The sequence below is a fragment of the Marmota marmota genome, unplaced genomic scaffold (assembly GCF_001458135.2).
Source record: "Marmota marmota marmota unplaced genomic scaffold, marMar, whole genome shotgun sequence".
NCBI lineage: Eukaryota > Metazoa > Chordata > Mammalia > Rodentia > Sciuridae > Marmota > Marmota marmota.
The window spans coordinates 4,370,354-4,391,601 of record NW_026000108.1 but is presented as its reverse complement, the minus strand read 5'-3'; the positions used below and the strand labels follow the sequence as shown (position 1 = coordinate 4,391,601).

The window sequence follows — 21,248 nt, the reverse complement described above, 5'->3', positions numbered from 1 at the left end:
AGCTGCCCCCCATGAGCCTGGAAGAGGACGTCTGCACACGCCGGGTCGCAGGCAGGGCAAGGGGCACTTTCAGAAGCTGGGCAGCTGGAGGCTGGTTGCTGAAGATGGGGTGGGGCTGAGATGGGGCGTGGCCTATGATGGGCGGGGCGGGGAGTTCGTAGAGTAGGGCAGCGATGGGGCGGGGCCGAGGTGGGCGGGGCAAGGGGGGAGGTTTCCCCGGGAGGCTTCCAGTTGGTTGAATTTTCTAAACCTGCTCAGGAGCCAGTTATTTGGTTAAAGACAACAGAAGTTATTTGGGTAAGATTAGGCTTCATATTTGTGTTGTTCTTCTTCACACTTCCCAAAATTAAAAAAAAAAATTTGAATAAGGATTAAAGGTAAAATATTTAGCAGCTTCAAAACCTTCACGCTCCTTTTCTCGGTAGTCCCATGTCGGGGTCTGTGGACAGAAAGGAAGAGCGCGGTGGGCAGGCGGGGCGGGTGCTGGCAGGTGGTGTGCGCCACCGTGACTGCGGCTAAGGCACTGTGTCTGCACCTTGTTAGTGCTCTGCACGACTTCCCTGTCAGACAGTGCTGGGGGCGTTTTGTGGGCGAGAGATGGGCAAAGGGTCCCTGGAGGCGGGTCTCCCCTTGGCTTCCAGAACTTCTGCACCTCCCAGACTCAATTCCAGGAAGCTGGCTGTGTGGCGCCATGTTGACCCCAGGCCCAGGCCAGCTTCTCCCCCCTGACTTTCCATGAGCGGGTCATCCAGCCCAGGCCCTGGGTCTTCCTGCTGTGCTCACCAGCACCCCTAGGCCATGCCTTGCTGCCCCTCGCTCCCCTTCTTTCTCTGCACCCGAGCTTGCTGGTTGGTCCCCCTCATAGATGGGCACATTTGATACTCACTGGTTCCCCGGAGCACCCAGCAGAAGAATATACTGCACATATTTGCTTCACTAAACCCAGAACCAGAAAGTAGCTGGGAGAACCCAAATGCCCCAGGAAGGCCGGGTCACAAGCCTGGGGAGCAGCAGGAGTGTGGCTGCCCAGCTCCAGCAGGGGTTGGACCTCTCTCCAGGGGAGCTGGACCTCTGATTTTCAAGTTAGAAATCCACATTCCTAGAAGGTGAGATCTTGTTTTGGGGCACTGGTGATGTTCCCTTGTTTGGAAATGGGGTCGTTCCAGATGTAATGAGTTCAGATGAGGTCGTGTTGGACCTCGAGGCTGGGCTCCTAATCCAGTAAGACTGGTGTCTTTCTAAAAAGACACAGAAGGAAGATGACCACGTGACCAAGGCAGACACCAGGAAGGAGGCAGCCGCCTGGCAAGGAGGGCCCAGCTTGCCAGTCACCACCACAATCTCGGGGAGGGCCCAGGAGCTGATCCCCCCCTGCCAGACCCCATGAAGAGACCCCATGAAGGACCCCATGAAGAGACCCCATGAAGAGACTTTGGGCCTCCAGAGCTATGAGAGAATAATTTCTGTTGTGTTCAGTCACCCAGTTTGTGGTGATTGGACAGCAGCCCCTAAGACAACACTTAATTTGGAACGCCCTCGGGTACAAGCAGTAAGAATCTGTCATAGTCACCCACCCACACAGCTGCTACTTCTCCAGTGTCACTCCAGGTCACAGGAAGTGGGAAGGCAGAAGGGCTGTGGCTCCCTTTTTGTGTCCATCAAGGCCAGTCTCCTGCAGCCCTCAGTGAAATATCGTTTGACTAGAACTGAACTAGCTGCAAAGGGACTGGGAGACGGCCCCTGACTCACCGCTATGTGGATGACCCCAGGCATTCGGGGTGGACCAGAGAAAGTCATTTTCTCAACCTTTACCTGCCTCACTCATCAAATATTTGTCTGAGACATTATCAAGGATAAAACTGGTTGGAGCCAGGACCCGTGTGGGCGGGAGCCATGGAGCTGGCTGTCTTCCTTCCTCACAGAGCATGAGGGCTCTCTCTTCTCCCTTCACTTCCCCACTCCCTGCTGAGGCCTCCACCAGTTTCCAGAGGTGCTTTGGGCTGTGGGTGCAGGAACTCTGAACCAGTGATGGCTGCAGGGCCTCCTACTCCACAGCCTCTCACTGGCCTCTCTGCCCCCAGCCTCATCTCCTCATTCATGTCTCACGCCAGCGCTGAGTGGGCCCCAAAGGACAAATCCAGCCATAGGTCCCCCCAGCTGAAGACCCTGCAGACCCTTGCTCTTGCCCAGAAGCACCACCTGTAATCTCTGGACCCATGGGCTCCTCTGTGAGGTCACCATGGAGCTCTGACACACAGTCTACAGGGCTGTTCCTGGTCTCTCTTCTTCTGGACTCCAAGCCCATCCCAAAGTGCCAGGTCTCTGTGCCTCTCTATTCCTGTGCTGTCCTTCCTGTCCTCCAGCCTCTCTCCCTTTCCACAAGCCACTCTGCTCTCCAGGCGCTGGTCCTGGGCCAGCTGGGCCCACCTTCCTCCATGCCTCTCTGATTGCCCCTCCTCAGACACCTCCCTTTGCTGCCCCATCTGCTGGGGACCTCCATGGCTTGATGTGCATCCCCCAGCCCAGGGCAGGACTGGGTCTCTGCTCACTGGACTCTGGGCTGGACCAGGGGTCATACACCAGGGCCCTCAGTTTGTGTCCACTGAGCATAGATGTCTGCCTCATCTGACTCAGACACAAAGGACAGAAGAGGGTCACTTCCTCAAGCCCTTGCCACTGTAGGTCACACTCAGAACAGGCCAGGAAGGCCAGATCTCATCCGTCTCACCTCACACCTTACCGTTTCCTCAAACCTCCCTGTTCTTCCCAGGGCCGGATTTGCTGGAGACATTTCCAGCCTGCCCATCCCTGATGCTGGGTGGTCTCAGCAGTAGGGTGATGGATGGCATCTTGGCCCTTGGCAGGGGCTGCAGCTCCACCCCTTCCTCATTCCTGGCCACGCCTTTGTCCATCAGTCAGGGCCCCCTTTGACTCAGGTTCTGTCAATATGTAGGAAGCTGCCCTTCAAGTTCTTCATCTGCTCTCTTGACACCGGACATGGGAGAGCCCTGCATCCCGGTGGGCAGAGGGTGCCCAGAGCTCTGGGGATTGGCTGGCAACCCTGCCAACACACACAGGTGCTGTTTCATCACCTCCTGACCACAGTCCCTCTGCCCTGTGTGGAACTCCAGCTAGCAAGTGGCTATGGGGCAGCTCAAACTGGGGCGTTCCTCCTGAGGGCCAGAGGTTTCCCGACTCAGCCTTGATCCAGCCTCCATCCCACGCCCAGCAGGAGCCCTCTGCCCCAGCTCTCTGTGCTGCAAGTGCCAAGAAAACCACCCACCTGCCCCAGTGCTGCAGCCCCTGGTCTGCTTCATGCTCCCCAGGACCCCATAGCATCTGGCTGCTGCCAGGGAGACCCTGGCCAGTGACTCCAGGTGCCCAGGGCTGGAGGGAGGGAAGAGAAAGGACCTCAGCCAGGTCAGGGACGGAGAGAAGGCAATATGCATAATGTAATTCACAATCTCTTTAGGAAAAACCTAGCTCTCAGATCAATGAGATTCTGGTTACATCTTGAATAGAAAAGAACCCACGGGCACAGTGGGCGGCTGTACTTCTCTCCAGGCCTCCTTTTCTGTTGCCTTCACTTTATCATGATCTGACGCCTTTTCAAAATCCCTCCAAAGATCTGTACCATGAGAAGCCCTTGAATAGGCTACTGTGCCAAAATTTTTTTTTTTTTTGGTACCGGGATTGAAACCAGGAATGTTTAACCACTGAGCTACACCCCAGCCTGTTGTGTATTTTATTTAGATATAGGGTCTCACTAAGTTTCTGAGGCTGAGCTCACGATCCTCCTGCCTCAGCCTCCTGAGCCTCTGGCATTACAGGCATGCACCATCACGCCTCACCCACTGTGCCTTTTGCAATACGCATGAAATAAAAAATCTTTGGAAAAGAACATGTGTTCATAATTAAATTTTCTGAAAAGCAGACCTTTTATTAGCAAAGACAAAAGAAACACAGATTTGTGAAGGCCTGAAGTGGCTCCCCTGTGCCAGGGCCTCGGCCAGCCAGGCACCCCCCAATCCAGTCCTCAGGACCTCATAGCAGCACTCAAAGTCAAGTCACTGACCGGCTTAAAAATGTCAGGATGATTTTTCTTTGGCAGGCTCTCTGCCAGAGGGCCATGAGAACCCTGGCTTGGAATACAGCGCCCTGTCCTAAGGAGGGGCTCCAAGGAGCAGCCCTGCACTGGAGGGGGCTTGTCCTTGAGGTCACAGGTGAGTGACTCAAGCCAGGGCAGCCCAGGTGGTCCTGATAACATAAAAACTTGAATGGCTGCAGATGGTCAAAAGAGCAAAAACCCCTGAGCCTTACAGTGTTTCTGGGGTGGGGGAGCTGCCCCCACAGCCTTGGTGTCTGGGACTAAATCGCCAGAGGGATCAACTTCCGGAATCTAGCAGGGTTTGAGAAATACTAGACCGACCAGTTTGTCTCCTGACCTGGACATTCCAGTGGCCTTACCCAGCTTGTGACCAGCAGCTGGGCTCAGAGGCCTGCTGTGTCCCCCTGAGAGCCAGAACCCTCCTTGTTGGGAAGCCAGATCCTGCTGTGCGCAGCTGCTGATCTTCTGGGGTCTCTGATTTGCAGGTCGCTCTGCTCCCAGTGAAACTGCCTCCGCATTAGTTTCAGGCCACTTCACAGATCTGGGTTTGCAGCCTTGCAAGCTCCAGGACCAGCCGCCTCCTAATGACCCTTTCTCCTTCCATGGAGGTGACAGCCTGAGCTCTCCCCAGACACGCTGCTAAGGTGCTGGTGGGGACTTGGCAGGGATGGTGGCCTGTTCCCTGAAATCATGTCCTAAGAGAGACCAGCCCAGCTCAGGGGTGAGTGCAAGAGACTTTCCCTGCTCCTCACACAGTCACCATGTGCTGAGCCTCCCTTGTGGATGCAGCCCTATGTCCAAAATCAGCTGTTAGAAGCCCAGCTGCTCCCACTTCCAGCCACACCCTGTGTGCTGTGCCTCAGCAACTTCCCAGCACCTGGTGCAGGAGTGTCCCCATGTCCCCGTCTACAACAGGGTGGGGGCTGATTGGAAGAGGGAAACTGGAGCAGGACTTGAACCTAGACCCCCATCCTGTAATCCCTGCAGGCTGCTCCCTCAACATCCTGTGGAAAAGCCTCCCAGCACCCCCACTGTGGCAGGAACGGGCCACAGAGGGATTGGGGAGCAGCTCCCCTGAGTTCTGAAAAGGGGATGATGCTCACCTACACCCAGTGCTCACCCACTACTCAACAAAGCCAGGCCTCATGTGCCCCAGAGACCCCTCCTATCCCCCAGGGAGGGTGAAAGGGGACGACCCTGCTGGGTGCAGAAAGGGTCTCAGCAACGCATTTCACTGGACTGGGTGACGAAACGGGAAGGGCAGGATTTGCTGACTGTCCCACCCTCTGTGTCAATAGGAGGCCAGCCCTTAAAGCACCATGAGGCCTCCAGGGGACATTTCCCCAGCAGGCCAGTCTCAGAAGGAAGGAGGGTCCACAGCCAGCACCATGACAGAGCTGGAGACAGCCATGGGCCTCATCATCGACGTCTTCGCCCGGTACTCAGGCGGTGACGGCCGCCGGCAGACCCTGACCAAGGGGGAGCTGAAGCAGCTCATGGAGAAGGAGCTCCCCGGCTTCCTGCAGGTGCGGCCAAGTCCAAGGGTGGCACAGGGAAAGGTGGTGGGCATGGCAGGCAGAAGGGACAGGAACGACCAACTGAGCCAGCCGGGCAGGTCCAAACAGACCCAGATGCAGGCAAGGAATGACCCGAAGTCCCTGCCGGGGACACTGGGCATCTGGGCGGGGAGTGGGTGCCCAGGCGGATCCTTGAGGCGTGGAGCTAAGTCCCTACAGTGTTGTGATCAGGATTCTTTCCCTGTGGGGCCTGGGGGGAGGGTGGCACTCCTGGGCAGGGGTGGGGGCGAGCATGGAAGGCAGGGCAGTTCCTGAGGTTGTTTGCGGGCCCCTCAGCTCTCCCTCTCCAAGGCTGCTGGCCACGGACATCCCTGCTCCTCCCCCTCCTCCTCCTCCTCTTGCCCACCAGCCTTCCTCCTGTGCCCAGGTCCCTTGTTACCTGGTAGGACCCACAGGAGTAAGACAGAAAACCCATCCTGGATCCTCTGAGCTCACTGCATCAGGCAGGAGCCATGGGGCCTGGAGCTCCCAGGGCCCCGGGACCAGCGCCTGGGCAGCTTCTGATGGGTCTAAACAGGGCCCCTCTCCCGCTCCCTGCGCCCACCACTCTGCCATTCTGCTCTCTGAGGGGTCTTCGCTGCTACAGCAGGTTGAAAGGGAAGCTAAACTGTCCAGTCCAAAGCATGACTGGACACACCAAGCTCCTGGTACCCAGGTCTCTACTTTCTAGATGTGAGTGAAATGGATATTTTTTTTTAGTTGTGAGTGGACACAATGCTTTTAGTTTACTCATTTTTATGTGGTGCTGAGTGCCTCCCATGTGCCAGGTGAGCCCTCCACCACTGAGCTACAGCCCCAGCCCCAAGTCAAATGTATTTTTAAAATAAGCTTCACCTGTCTTCCTCTACTATAATATGTGTTTGAGGCAGGAGTGAATACGGAAGGGAGGTGGAGCCCCCTCTCCTATCTACCCCACAAACACTGCTGTGAGCGGATCCTGATCCTGTGAAGCTTCCTGTCTTCTTGGACTGAACGTGACCATGTAAATCCTCAGACTCCGATGGTCACTAAAAGTGCCCACCCCCACAGGCTGGGAACTTGTGTGTGGCGTGTGGGTTGTTTTATCATCAAAGTTTGAGATTTTAGTTTGTGGGGCTTTTGATCTCACAAGGTGGGGAGGGGCAGGTGCCCAGGGAACACACTCTGAGAACTAGTGCCTAAGCCAGGGATTCTCCACCTGGGTTAGGTCAGAACCAGGGAGGGAACTTGGAAAAGCAGGGCCCTGGCCCTTGGACAAGCTTGGCTCTGTGCCTTGCCAGCCCTCCCTCCAAATGGTCCTGGAGGTGAGAAAGTTGGAGAACAATGTCCATCTGAGGGAAGGGACCGTGCTGGCCTTGTGGTCCTGTTTCTTTGATACCCAGCGCAGGGCCTGGCTCAGTCAGAGCTTCTCATGCAAGAGTTAGAGTTGAGTACTAGGTGACTGTTGGCTACAAACTTGGTGGACGTCCCTAGGAATGGCTGCAAGCTATGCCAGGGTGGACATGTGGGCGCTCCTTTGCCATCTAATCCCCTGACTTTTGCTGTGTTGTCCCAACCACCTCCAGGCACAGCTGTGCGGCAGCCAGAGGACATAGGTGTTGCTTTCTTGGACACACAGAGTTCTGGTTCCTGGCTGGCTTGAGCGCCCCCTGCTGCTGCTGTGCAGACCTGCACCTGGTGGAGCTTGGTCCCTTGGGGAGGACACCACCTCTGCCCTGTCATATGAGTCAAGGCAGCTTGGCCCTCTCAATGACCTGGGGCCATGGGTCGTGAGCCACAAATGCTCAGGACCAGCAGACAAAGAGCAGGGCTTCTGTACTCCCTCCACACCTGGGTCTCAGACCTTCTCTGTGTGACCCTGGGCAAGTCCCGGGGGCCCTCTGGGCCTCACGGTCTTCATCTGTGGCTCCAGTGGCACTTGTTCCTGCCCGGGCTTGTGAGAACTGAGGGTCTGTGTAAAGCAGGCTCAGTGCTGGCATGAGGCGACCGAGCACCGAGGGAATTCATTTCCTGGGGGTGATCGCCATTTAAAAACGCACCGTAAATCCAGTTGTTCCCCTTGAAGAACTTACAATACAGTGTCCTCCCAGGGGGTACGATGCAATCCCCGCTTGACTTAAAACATGACAGGTCAGCTCGTCCTGTCATACAGCCCAGGGCAGCTCACGACACTCAGAGCCTGTGTGTCCTTTCCAGGGACCCAGCGTCTGTTCCACACAGCTGGGCCTGGCACTGAGCCTTGTGACAGCATGTGTGGCACACATGCAGGTGGCCCCCATCCCCGTGGCCCTGGCTGAGGCCGAGGCCCTGCTCAGCACCTGCATCACTGACTCCGGGCCTCTCTCCTCTAGAGCGGAAGGGACAAGGATGCTGTGGGCAGGCTGCTCAAGGACCTCGATGCCAACGGAGATGCCGAGGTGGACTTCAGTGAGTTCATCGTGTTTGTAGCCGCACTCACGTCTGCCTGTCACAAGTACTTTGCACAGACAGCATCCAAGTGATGCCCTGCACCGGAAGGACCTGGGAGGAGTCCCTGGCTCCCAGCCTCTGTTGGCAATTACTTCCTTGGGCTGAGCCAAAGTCCCCTAATTAATAAATGCTGGTGAATGATCCTGCTCTCAAAGTGGTGCTCTCCTTTAGACCCCAGACTCCTCCCCCACAAACACCGATTCCCACTGGTATCAGCCTGACGTACCAACAGCCATCTGGTTGTAACCTGGCACACACCCCAACCCTGAGGCATAAACAAAGTTGTTCAGATGGTCGGTTGAGCACAGTGTGCTGGCCCCTGACGCTGAGATTTTTTAGCCGACACAGGACATGTGCATAGTTTCTGAGAAAGGCCAGGCAGCTAGACCATGGCCACCTCTGTCCCTCTTACACTTAAACCCTTTCTCCACCTCATGGTGTGGGGTCTCCATCCTGCGGCCACCCAAGACACACTTCTGTCCATAAGTCCCCAATAAATTGCCCCTGTGTGATCCTGGATCTGTCTGGCTTTTCTGCCTTTTGGCTCCATCCCACATTGGCAGCCAGTTCTCAAACTGGACCAGGATTTTCTGGAACATTCACTATGTAATGCCACATTTAATGTCTCACTGCCAGCCTGGTAGACGGACAGAGATGAAAAGCACAGGTCGGTTGGTAACAGTCCGTTCCCGGTCCACTCCCTGGGGTGCCCTCTGAACCAGCCCATGGCCGAGGCCCAGTGCCCACCCTAGAGAATCTGTGGGCACAGCGAGGGCCACCCTGTAGTGAGCGTGCATCCATCCAGCCAGCCACCTGTTAAGTCATGCCATTCCTCAGCCTTTCCTGGGGTGCTCAGTGAGCCAGGCTCCCCGTCACTCCAAACACCATGTTTTCAAGTAGCACAATTTTCTTGGTTGTTTTGAGGTGATGGGAATTGAACCCAGGGGTGCTCGTCCACTGAGCTACTCTTCTAGCCCTTTGTGTTTTTTATTTTGAGACCGTGTCTCCCTAAGTTGCCCAGGCCAGTCCTGAGCTTAGCATCCTCCTGCCTCAAGCTGCTGGGCTCTGGGTTGCGGGCTGCACCCCTGGGGCCTGGCCAAGGAACACCTTTAATGGTATCAGAGTATTTTTTGCTATGAAGAGCATAAATCCAGTGACAGAGAAGAAATGAGTACAAGTACGGATGAGAGTCACCGTGAGTAAGTGCTCCCGTCACCCGAGCTCATGGCTTTGTGCCACCGTCTTCAGGAGAGGACCAAAGTGACTCAGGGCAGGTCGCAGGTGTGAGGTTGTTATCGGGTCTGTTTCTAGGACTCAACCCAGTCCTGCAGCCCTCCCTATGTGTGAGGGGTCTTCCTGCCGTTGGGCGAGGGCTTCTCCACCAGTTGCTCTTGCTGCTGCTGTGGTTTCTTCAGACTGTGACACAAGGTGAATCCTCGGAGCACATTTAATTAACACATGTGCTCAGGTGTATGTGAATCACGGTTTTCCATGTTACTCAGTGGGTTGTAATCTGCCATGATCACTATAGTGACTCTCAAATTGTCCCTGACATGACCGGTGGAGCCTACTTAGGCTGGCTTCTGTCCTTCCAACATGTCCCCAACATTCTCTGTAGGCCCTTGCTTGCTGTCACATCAAGATGTCTGGATACATCTTGATCTTTCCTTGCCTGTCTCTGAAGTTGGCCATTCCTCCATGCAGCCCTGGCTCCTTTTAGTGCTACCTAGAAACTAGGACCTGAGAGGTAAGTGAGTATATCACTGCTGGGGTGTCCCTGCTCCCAGCCCTCTCAATGGACAGACCCAGGGAATATTTGCAGGTATGCCTGGAAGTTCATACAGATGCATACCCCCCATCTGCATCTATCCTGTGTACATCTGATACCGCAGATGCGGACCTCACCTTCAGCGCCACAGGGCACCTTAGTGTCCCTTCGCCCTGCTCGGTCCGAGCCCCACACTGCTCCCTGCAAAGTCGCCCTCCTCGCCTCTCAGGAGAGTCACCTCAAAGGCTGCCCTGAGTGGTCCCCTGTGGATCCTCTCCCCACCTCACTTGGGCTGACTGCCTGGAATACTCCCGGGGACTCCTTCCCCACTCATCAGGGGCTGACTCCCGTCCCCTGCCCTGCCCTACAAGAGTCCTCCTCACGCTGGACTGTGCACACTGGGGACACCTTCCCCAGCCTGTTCAGAGGGCTGACCCTGCGGGTCTTGGGCTCTGGGCCCTGGGCTGGGCACCAGAACACCAATGTCACTGTGAGGATGTTGCACAGCCTAGCCTCGCCATCCATGAATCTGTTTGTAAGTTCACCTACCTCTTATAGTTTATTGTAACCCAAGCGGGTGCTCATGGTGAACCCCTGGTCACTTGCAGACGTGTGCAAGCAGCAGAGCTGCGTCATGTGACACACACACTCCCCACTGAGGCCCAATAGCCTGCTCTGCCTTCCCGCCCAACTCCTGTGCTGTGAGCGCACCTGGGCCAGGGTCTACTCAGGGCCTTGGTTTGGGTTTTGGTCTTTGCCTCTTTGTGCTTTTGTGCATTTTTGTTTAAAATGTCTCCCGGCTCTGTCACTGCTCAGGTGCTGGCTGCTGTTCCTAAGCACAGGAGGCTACGACCCACCTTATGGAGAAAGCATGGCAGATGAGCTCCACAGAGGAGGCAAGAGCGGATGTGCTGTGAGCCTCGAGTGCAGTACTAACTCAGTAGCACCTGGTAAACGAGGTGCCTTTAAACAGAAACACGCACAAGGCACGGATACAGAATGGCCAGTCGTAGGTGAGGGGCTGGAGGCTGGTAGCGCCCACTCCTGTTTCCCCAGGGACAGTGACTCCGCATTTGCTAACGCAGCGTTCATGGTGACTTGGAATAACTAGTACAGATGACGAGAACCAACTACACACATTTCCTCAATTGCAACCACCTGGCAAAATGCAAGCCCCAAATGTATGCTGGACCCACTTTCTCTGCACCTTCGCCCAGGAAGCTGAGTAGCCCCAGGGTTACAGAGAGACAGCCCAGGCCGGGTTGAGACAGGTGGCGTGGCTGTAGCAGGTGTTGGAGGGAGTTCACAGGAGGTGGAGGAGGGTGAGTGAGCAGAGGAAGGCAGGACAGGCAGAGGATGGACGCTGAGGGGACCCCAGAAGAGGCCAATTTCAGGCAGTGACAGGAAAACCAGGACACAGCTCTGGGAGGGGCAGAAGTGCTTGAGGACATGTGGAGTCCACGTGCTGAGTGACTGAGTGAGCATCCTCAGCCCCTGTGGCCTGTCCTCAGTGCCATGCCTCTCCAGCACTAGGAGGAAGTTCCAGAAAGCAAACCGTGTGGACTGCCTGTGCTCCGTCTCTCAGTACAGACCAGTGCTTGGTATACAGTAGGAGCTAAGTATTGGTAAAGAAAACATCTGAGACAAAAGGAATTTTTAAGTGTTTCAAGGCCAGGTACAGTGGCACATGCCCGTACCCAGCAACTCTGCACACTGAGGCAGGAGGAGCACAAGTCTGAGGCCACCTGGGTAACTTAACTACAGTAACTTAGCAAGAGACCCTGTCTCAAAATAAAAAATAAAAAGGGCTGGGGTATAGTTCAGTGATAGAGCGCCCCTGGGTTCAGTCCCCAGGACTGCAAAAAATTTGTTTCAAGCAGAGAAGGGCTGCACAGTTCTCTAGCTCATCTGTCAAGGATAGGACTGAAGTAAAATGAGAGCTGCGAGGCCAGTTTGGAGACTGTCACTAACAGCTGTGGCTTGGAATAGCTGGAGGGAGGCAGATGAGTCAGGGTGGAATCAACATGCTTTGGTGATGGCCGGGTAGGGGAGGGGAGTGCCGAGGAGAAGGGCAGTGTAGGGAGTAACACTGAAGCTTCCTGCAGCTGAGCTGTCTGCGGAGGCAGCAGACACCACTCAGCGTGCTTTACGTACCTAACTGGCACGTATGTACCTAACTGGCACGTATGTACCTAACTGGCACGCATTCGCTCAGCAGTCAGCGCCAACCATGCGCCAGGCAGACTCTGGTCCCAGTGTTAGGAATTCAGCAAAGTCTCTGCCCTAAGGGGTCCAAAGCGCAGCACACTTCAGGCTGGGGTGGTGCCCCAGTGGCAGAGCACTTGCCCTGCATGTGTGAGGGCAAGTGCTCTGAGCAACTGGGGAAATCCAAGCTCCTAGCTGACTGCTGCTTACAGACCACTGACATATAATCGGCTATAGGAGATTATAAGTAGGAAACACAAGCAATGTGTCTCTAGGCTACATAATTATCATAAGTATGTCAGAAGACAACTGGCCTGTCACTGCAATACTCCTAAGAGCCAAGGGTCAAAATGATATGAGACTTATTTAGTACCCTGGAGTACTAAGAAGCAAAACACAACCCTAAGACATCCCTATGGTTGATTAATCAAGGGGGAACTGTACGCAACTCATAAGTGTACACAGCACACACATACTATGGACTCACACATGCATTCATGTTTATATATTCAGTTTTATTTTTTATCCCCCAAAGCATGTTTCTTGTTTTGGTGCTGGGGATCAAAGCAGAGCCTCAAACAGGTCAAGCACATGCTTTCCCACTGAGCCACCGCTTCCAGAGAGCATATTTTTAAACCAGTGAATAGTGAACCAAGGTCTATGACACCCCTGAGAAGCTCCCTCAGCCAGGTCCTGCAGTAAGAGGACCCTGGGCCTCTGTGATGTGCATCAGTGTGAGGTCACCTTGGGGTGAACTGGTACAGGGCTTTGGTGGATGCACACCAAAAGTCTTCGCCCCACAAAGGCTGAGCTGGTCTTTTCTGCATTGACCTGTTGGGCATTGAATTGCCCCTGCACCTCTGCACCAGCCCCACTCCTCTGCCTTCGCCTGCTCACCCCACAAGCTCATGTAGTCACCACTGCTTTGCTCATCAGTCTCATGGCTCCCAACAGTCCTCACTGCCAGTGAAGAGTGGGGAAGGTGGCCAGAGCCAGGAATAGCTTCACCAAGTGTGATTTTGCTCCATGCTTGTGCACTTGATTTTACTTACATTTTTTTTTACCACATCCACTTGTAACTTATTAAATTACACTGCTATTCCTAGGTGGGGCTGTTATTATTGCGATACTGGGGGTGGAACTCAGGACCTTGAACTTGCTAAGCTAAGTGCTTGACCTCTGAGTTATATCCCCAGCCTGGATACTTGATTTTAAAAACGCCTACTTTACACCTTAATCCAAATCATATATCTAAGCTTGTTATTATTTTACACTTGTTTTTGTGAAATTGCGATTGGCAGCTCTGGAAACTGCAGAATGCCTGTTTGCAGGTCTGAATGTGCCCACACTACAGGGTGAAGAGCCCTCAGAGCGTAGGCTCGGCAGGTCACCACCTCTGTGGCGCAGGCCTCTCAGGCCCACTAGCCTCTCGCCCCACCTCCCACCACCTCACTCCAGGCGCCAAGGGTTCCAGCTCAGCAGCAGTTTCCCCAGAGCCAGCGCCCTGAGGTTTTGCCCCTGCTCCGTTCTTCCAGTTGGACTTGGCATTCGAGGCAATCCAGTCACTTGCTGACACTCTCCCAGGTTCTCCATGAGGGCTCCCAGGGCTCTGCCAGGCATACTACGTTGTCACTTGTGTTTCACTTTCTGCCCCACACCTTTGCCCAACCCTTACCCTTGTATTCCTAGTACCCTGGACAGGGTATGTGGCCCATCAGGGTCCCTGGTCAACACTCAGCAGCTGCCAAAAGGCAGGGGCTCAGGCCAGAGGAGGGCCTGAACTTAAGAACTATGTGTTCTGCCCTGCCCCATGGCGCCTTCCAGGAACCATCCTCCCTCACAGTACAGGCTTACGGGAGGCCTCAGACCCACCAACGGTTCCCTCCACTGGAGGGTGAGGACACTCAAAAAAGACCATCCACGTAAAAACCAAGAAAGATTATGATTCTTTTATTAACAGGAGTTTTGGTCATTTGAACCAAAAAAATATATATTTAAGGGGGTCTTTGTTTTGCAAGGCAATCAAACACTTAGTGCACGTATGGTTTCTGACCTCAAACATCTGTTGGGTCTACTACCCTGATGACTGGAAGAGACCTCTTCCTTCCTCCAGTCCTTGTAGATTGTCCCTGATGCTCTTCGCTGAAGTCCCTGCAACATGGGAGGGTATTCAAACACTGACATGTACCACACAGCTCCTTCTTCAACTGTTATCACATGGTGTTAGCGAGGTTGTCTAAATAAATTTGCCCAGCAGGTTAGACACTATACATCAAACATAGTGTGTACACAAAATACAACCTCCTCCGTTGTCTCACAGAAGAACTGAAGTTCCAAACTATATGCAAAGTCATCTTCCACCTCTACCATCTTCTGGATCTGCCTGGCTTCCTGTAGCGGTCTTAACCATACATCCTTCATCATCGGCAACCAGGTAGTGCAGTGCCTTCCCCAGGATCTCCAATACCAGAAGATCCTGACCCCAAGTCTTCACAAGCTCCAGAAAACAATCAGGTCACAAGACAACAGCAAAAAAAACAGGTCATGCCCACCATTTCCAAAACACAGCAAAGTAATAAGAATTAAGTAATGACCACTGAAACAGCTTTTGATTTAAGCCCCATTTCTCCTAGGAGAATATTTCTCCAACAGAAGTTCTTTCCAGAACTAAATACATGTTACCATAAAAAAGACTGTTGCAAGGGGATAGAAGAGATACAAAAACAAAGCAGAAAACGTCGAGCTGGTTCAGTTCCCTCGGGGGTCCGTCCATCCTTGCCAGTTGAGCAGAGTCCATCAGCTATGAATCTAAAGCACAAACGGGAGAGACTTACTATCAAGACACTGTTTCCCACATCCCAAGGTTAAAACCCACAGGGATTGTCACCGCCCTCACAGGGTCCTCGGACTCACTTGCCTTCTAGGGAAATCTGGGAAGGTCTGGTAGCCCCAGCACCCTCTGGCTCTACCCCTCCCTTTCCCGTTCCCGCCAACTCCCTTAGTGCCTGGGCAGATCCACCTGCGGTGACGCTACCAGAACTGGCTTTTATGCCCCCCCGCCCGGCCTGTAGAGGCAGGAGGATCGCAAGTTCGAGGCCGGCCCAGCACGTGGGCTGGAGCCGCAGCACAGAGGAAGAGGAGTGAGAAAGAGTCAGCCTTCGTGTTTCTCAGAACCCCGAGCGTCTGTCATCTCTAACGCCCAGGGCACGAGGCGCTAGAGGGCGCGCAGCGGCGCCAACACGACGGCACGCGTCCCCGGGCCCGCCGGGTCCCCGAAGCCCGACTCCCGCCCGCCCGCTCACCGCCGTCACGCCGACTCGCCCTTCTCTATCCGCCGCACCAGCGCCACCAGCATCTCTGCCATCTTGGCCAGCTCCTTGGCCTTCTCCTCCGCCTTCTCGCAGCGCGGGGCCGCCCGGGGCGCCGCGCCGCCGTCCGCGCCCTGCAGGTGGTTCAGCGCGCTCTCCTCCGAGGCCTCCACCTGCGTCTTGATCTGGATGAGCATATTGTCCATCTCCCACAGCTTGCCGCGGTTGCGCGCGTGCGCCCGGCCGCGCTCGCGGGTCAGCGCCGCGATGTCCTCGCGCATCTCGTTGATGACCGGCAGCAGGAACTGCTCGAAGTCCTCCTCGGGCTCCAGCACCTCCACCTCCTCGGGCTCGGCCAGCTCCACCACGTCCAGGGGCCGCATCTTGCGCTTGGGCTGCGGAGCCGCCAGGCAGCTTCCGGTCGCTCCCTGCTCTTAACCGTAGGCCTTCGGCCTCGGGACAGCCGCGACAGGAAGCGCCGCGCACGCACTGAGCGGGAACAAAATGGACGTGTGGCCGCCAACCAGCACCACTCCCGCCCGGCCACGTTTGCGGCCCTGTCACGACAGAGCCGGGCTCCTTTACGGTCACGCTCCCTAGGCACGCGCACGTAAAGGAGCCGCGCCCGCGCGCCGCATCGCGCCCTGCCCCTTTCCCATTCTGTCTAGTGTGAAAGAAGGTTGGGGCTCCATCCTGCAGCAGTCCCTTGTAGGCTTTTACTTTTCCCCCTCCTCCCCCTCTCTCCGTCCGCCCGCCCACGCAGGCTTAGGTTAATTTTAATTGATTCATTAACCCTCACAAACGTATGAAGTAGGTGGGAAACTAGCTAAAAGCCGTGCTTGAGTGACATGCAGTTATGCCCACAGTCCCTGCTATTGCACAAGCCCACCTCGGAACAACCCTGGACTCAAAACCCAGGATGCCAACAGCCCTTCTCTCTGGCCTCCCCACTGCTCACTCTGGTTCCTGGCGCCCGGGATTGTGCTGGTCAGTTACCAATTCACCAAAGTGAAGGGCCCCTTCTGGTTTGGTTCTGTCCTCTGCCCTTGCTGGAGGCCTGGCATTGAGTAGGGACTTTGGGAATGCTTTGGAGAGAAAAGGTTCTTCCCTAAAATAGAAGCACCTCTTCTGAACTGGAAGCTCCTGTACTTACAAGTATCAAAAAAACTCCTTGAGGGCAAGTTCTGGTCTTAGTCACCTTTATGTCCCCACTGCCCACCAGGCCTGAAAAGCAGTGGGGTTCAGTCATTAATGCTTTAACATTCATTCGTTAAGCACCAACGCATGTGGTTGTGAAATGGATGCAGTCTAATTCTAGGCATGTTCTCTCAGTGCCACACTAGCAGTAATTTGGGCTGGGGAGGCATCTTGCTTGCTTGCACAAATGCCACAGACCAGAGATTGGTTTTCTCATCTGCTAAAGACCTGTGGTCCCACCCCAAGAATCTCAATGGCAAGAGGTACCCATGAGGTGATGTGTATGCGTTAGGCAAACACCATAGCACTCGCAGGTGTTCATCAAAAAACTCCATTAATCTCTTTGTTAAATTTATTCCTAGATTTTGTTTCATTTTGCTTTTGAGGCTATTGTGAATAGGACTATTTTCCTGATTTCTTTCTTAGCATATTCATTGTTGTAGAATAGGAAAGCTATTCATTTTTTGTATGTTGATTTTGTAACCTGCTACCTTTGCTGAATTTATTAGCTCTGACAGTCTTGGTGTGTGTGTGTGTGTGTGTGTGTTTAATCTTCTAAGTGTAGGATTATATAATCTGCTAATAGTGATAGTTTGACTTCTTCCTATCCTATTTTTGTCTTTTTTATTTCCTTTTCTTGCCTAATTGCTCTAGCTAGAATTTCTAGCACTATATTAAATAATAGTGGTGAGTGTTGACATCCTGTTCTTGTTCCAGGTTTTAAAGGAAATGGTTTCAGTTTTCCCCCACTTACTGTGAGGTTGACTTTAATGAAAACTATAGAACATTGAAGAAGGAAATTGAAGAAGAAACAAGATGGAAAGATCTCTCATGTTCATGGATAGGCAGAATTAATGTTAAAATGGCCACACTACCAAAAGTAATATAATATACAGATTCAGTGCGCTCCCCATCAAAATACCAACAACATTCTTCAGAGCTATGGAAAAAAAAAACAGTCCTAAAGTTCATTATTGTCTTAGTCTGTTTTAATAAAATACCATAAAGTGAGTAGTTTATAAATAACAGAAACAGTGCTGGGGCTGTATATCAGTGGTATAGCACCTGCCTACCATGCATAAGACCCTGGGTTTGATCCCCAGCACCACAAAAATAAATAACAGAAATTTATGTCTCACAGTTCAAAAGGCTCAGAATTCCAAGATCATAGCACCAACAGAATCAGTGTCTAGTGAAGGCCCATTTTCTGCTTCCTATATGGTGGCTTCTTGCTGTGTCCTCATATGGTAAAAGGAGCAGAGGCATCTCTTGGCCTCTTTAATAAGGGCATTCATCATACTCAGGAGGGTTCTGCCCCCATGACCTAACTGCCTCCCTAAGGCATAATCTCTTAATGTGGGGATTGGGATTTCAACATGAATTTCAGGGGACACAAATATTCAGACAACAGCATAGTCTCATTTGGTTTCATGTGATTTCAGCCCAGGATCATCCAGGGGGGCACAGTGATCTCTGAGCTCAGCCAGTGTTGGAGAGGCCATGTCCAAGATGTCTAGTGAGGCTGGTTTTCACTTGCATTTGCATGATGTCTTCAGCTCCTTGCTATGTGGGCTTCTCCATGGGATCGCAGTTGCTCATGAGTAGGCAGCAGGTTTTCCCCAGAGCAAGTGATTAGAGAGAAAGGGATGTCCTGCTGCTTTTCATGAACTGAAACAGAAATTCAGAGTCCCATTGAACCTGAGGACTACTTCCTCATGAAGGGAACAGGCCTGGGGGATGCCAAGGAAGCTATGGGTGGAAACAACCCCTGCCCCAGCCAGTCTGGCACAGACTAACTAAATTTGCAAATGTGTATTTCCTACTTTATGTCCCATTTTGCCACATTTTCTAAAAGTATTACCTACCCTGAGAGCCTCTGAAGATGGAAATTTGAAATGAAAAAGTTTCTTCTGGGGCTGGGGATGTGGCTCAAGTGGTAGCGTGCTCGCCTGGCATGCGCACTGCCCGGGTTCCATCCTTAGCACCACATACAAACAAAGATGTGTCCGCCGAGAACTGAAAAATAAATATTAAAAAAACTCACTCTCTCTCTCTCTCTCTCTCTCTCTCTCTCTCTCCCTCTCTCTCTTTAAAAAAAAAAGTTTCTTCTGACCTCCTTTAAAACTATTTTTGAAGGTGGGCACAGTGGTGCACACCTGTAAAACCCAGTGGCTCAGGAGGCCGAGGCAGGTGGATCTAGAGTTCAAAGCCAGTCTCAGCAATGGCGAGGCAGTAAGCAACTTGGTGAGACCCTGTTTCTAAATAAAATACCAAATAGGGCTGGGGATGTGGCTCAGTGTTTGAGTGCCCCTGAGTTCAATTCCTGGTACCAAAACTAAACAAAACAAAAACAAAAAAACCAAACAATTGGTTTTGAATAAAGCCTATTTTTCCTACCAATTTGACTCCAAATATTTGTGGAGCAGTGAGCGGTGTAGCCTGTAATCTATCCTCTTCCCCTGAGCATTAAGAGTACCAAATGGTAATATAATCTCCAAGTCACAAGTCATTGCTTCTACCCTTTCTACTAATTATGAGCAAATCACTATGCACAGTCCACAGGCCATGGAAGGAATACACAGGAGCATGAATACAGGGGGTGGAGGTCACTAGGGATCCTCTGGAAGGCTGATCACACTTGCCCCCATCCACAGTCCTCAAAAGTTAATTTTAAAAAACCCTCATAGTTTTGTATATCACTATCCTACTGTAGCATCAGCTTCAAGTGCAGAATTTTGTCTTCCAAACTAGGCCAGGTGTGAATGAAGCTCCCTGGGCATAGTTCCTTAGGTCCAACTCCTAGATTTTTTCTTGATCTGTAGACCTTTGAAATGTTGTGCGCAGGTGTGGGAGAACCACTATAGACATTCCTCCTCAAAAATGGGGGAAATAGGAGGCACAAAGAAGTCAGGGGTCCACAGGAATTCTGCAGTGCTGTCTCAAGGTTTATAACTAAGACCCCCATGCCCCTCAGTTCCACCATTTGGGCTCTTAATTCGGCACTCTGGGTCTTTCTTCTTTCTTTGTGAAAGGTAGCATGTGTTTGCCCACAAGCCATTCCTCATCTGCTTTTGTAGAAGTTTGAGAGGTCCAAAAGCCTTTCATTTTGTGCCATCTCTCTCCCTTTCCATTCATGCTGCAGCATTTGTGTTACTGTAATTATCTTTAAAACTTTGTAGATTGACTGTGGATTTCATTGGGGTTCATTCCATTAGACAAAAGCCCCACTTGCAAATCCCTTCAAGACAAAGCAATCTCTGTCTTGGTCTTCTGCCCAAAGTGTTGAAGAGCAAGTTCTTAAGCTTTCTAGAGAAGCTATTGTTTGATAGATCCTATGAGGCACATCCTTCGCCTCTTTAAAGAGCAGAAGTCTGACAATACTAGGAGGCACTGACTTTAGTGTTTCTGGGCTTTTTAAGAATTCATGCAATCACTTTATGGAGCAAGACTGTCTGTGGAGCCTAAGAGACCTCTCATCACTTCTCAGGATCACACTGGGAAGATTTCAGACATGTCTCCAAAGTAGCAGGCAGTGTTTATTAGCAGGGATAAGAAAAGGGAATAGGGGAACAACTCTCAAGGGATAGAGTGGGATCTTTCAGAGAGGAAAGGGACAGAATGCCCCACACCACCATCCAGTTTTATTGGAGGTCCCAGGTCTACCTCTTGATCTGATTGACAAGTGGACTGCATCAGACTTTCAAGTCCCTATTGGACCCCATCTTACCGGATGGAGGGGCGATTTTACCAATATAATGACATCCTAAAGATCCAAGGCCACTCTGGGTCCCTTTGGCCCATGCTGACAGGTTCTAATTCAAACTTGTCACAGATTTTAGTGGGAGGAGGCTTTGCTTTTAATTATCCTATATCCTTGAGTTCTTGGTCTGTGTAAAGGCTACAGAAGTCCTCCGCCCCCAGTGTAGTTTGTGTTGGCAGGAAGAAAACTTTGGGGCCTGCACTTCTCCTGCAGATAACAGGTTGATTTATGAGGAATGTAACATATCCCATTGACTTAAGCCAGGCAGGGCTATAAGCAAATTGCTTTTTAAAAGAAAGCATGTAGGGTCAGGACAGTTGGCCCACTTTATAGAACTATCCCCTTAACCTCGTGTCCCACCTCTCAGGTCTGCCTGTTACCCATCAATACCAGAGTCATCTTTAGGTCTTGCAGTAACCTGGATATGATCTCTGCTTATGCACCATTTCCTAACCATTTGTGGCCTGAAGAACTTCCAGTCATTCCAAGTCGTCATGAGCACCCATCTTGCAAACAGACCTTTCTTTTGCTCATCTCTCTCATTTTACTTTTTGCTGCAAGAGGAAAGGAGGGGCAGGAGGGAGCCCAGAATCGGAGGGAGGCTGCGGGGTGGGAGGGGTATACAAAGGCATCGCGCACGCACCGAGCCCACCCCTTCCCTGGGTTCTCACACCGTCTTTACGTTTGCGGTTGATTGGGGTTCTGAACTTGGGCCACAGCGTGCGTGCGCGCACCCGTCCGAAGGCAGGAAGCCGGTAGATGCGCGCGCCTGGGGAACGGAAACAGTTACGTGCGTGGGTAGCGGAAGAAGAAAGAGGAATTCGCGCGGGCACGCCGGAGGTGTGGTGCGGGAGCGCGGACGTACGTGGGCGTGACG

General features: G+C 52.7%; 2 protein-coding genes across 5 annotated transcripts in view; one reads left to right on the top strand and one right to left on the bottom strand.

Annotated features, from left to right (window-relative positions):
• Nucleotides 1-780: 780 nt before the first annotated feature.
• The window catches only part of LOC107139114 (MORF4 family-associated protein 1), a 26,968-nt gene continuing 6,500 nt past the window's right edge, over nucleotides 781-21,248 (bottom strand). Inside the window, exons 1-3 of one of the 3 annotated variants that reach the window (XM_048784143.1) lie at nucleotides 15,409-15,948; nucleotides 10,299-10,309; nucleotides 781-791 (exon numbers count right to left, since the gene is read on the bottom strand). In XM_048784143.1, coding sequence (XP_048640100.1) covers nucleotides 15,414-15,797 — 384 coding nt within the window. In that variant the 5' untranslated portion in view covers nucleotides 15,798-15,948 and the 3' untranslated portion in view covers nucleotides 781-791; nucleotides 10,299-10,309; nucleotides 15,409-15,413. Of the gene's footprint in view, nucleotides 792-10,298; nucleotides 10,310-14,029; nucleotides 14,915-15,408; nucleotides 15,949-21,248 lie in introns of those variants that run through there. The other 2 variants (XM_048784142.1, XM_015481933.2) reach the window with 2 other exon arrangements.
• Nucleotides 4,497-8,275, top strand: LOC107139000 (S100 calcium binding protein P). 2 transcript variants are annotated; one of them, XM_015481787.2, is made up of 3 exons: nucleotides 4,497-4,829; nucleotides 5,407-5,634; nucleotides 8,016-8,275. In XM_015481787.2, the coding sequence occupies exons 2-3, from the start codon at nucleotides 5,428-5,430 to the stop codon at nucleotides 8,163-8,165; spliced, it is 357 nt and encodes a 118-aa protein (XP_015337273.1). In that variant the 5' UTR covers nucleotides 4,497-4,829; nucleotides 5,407-5,427; the 3' UTR covers nucleotides 8,166-8,275. The 2 variants fall into 2 exon arrangements, with proteins under 2 accessions (XP_015337273.1, XP_048640101.1); XM_048784144.1 differs by having other exon boundaries at nucleotides 4,575-4,593.

Coding starts and splice junctions, on each gene's coding strand:
- LOC107139000 (XM_015481787.2), top strand. CDS start 5,428: ATGAGGCCTCCAGGGGACATTTCCCCAGCAGGCCAGTCTCAGAAGGAA. Junction 5,635..8,015: donor AGCTCCCCGGCTTCCTGCAG/GTGCGGCCAAGT, acceptor TCTCTCCTCTAG/AGCGGAAGGGACAAGGATGC.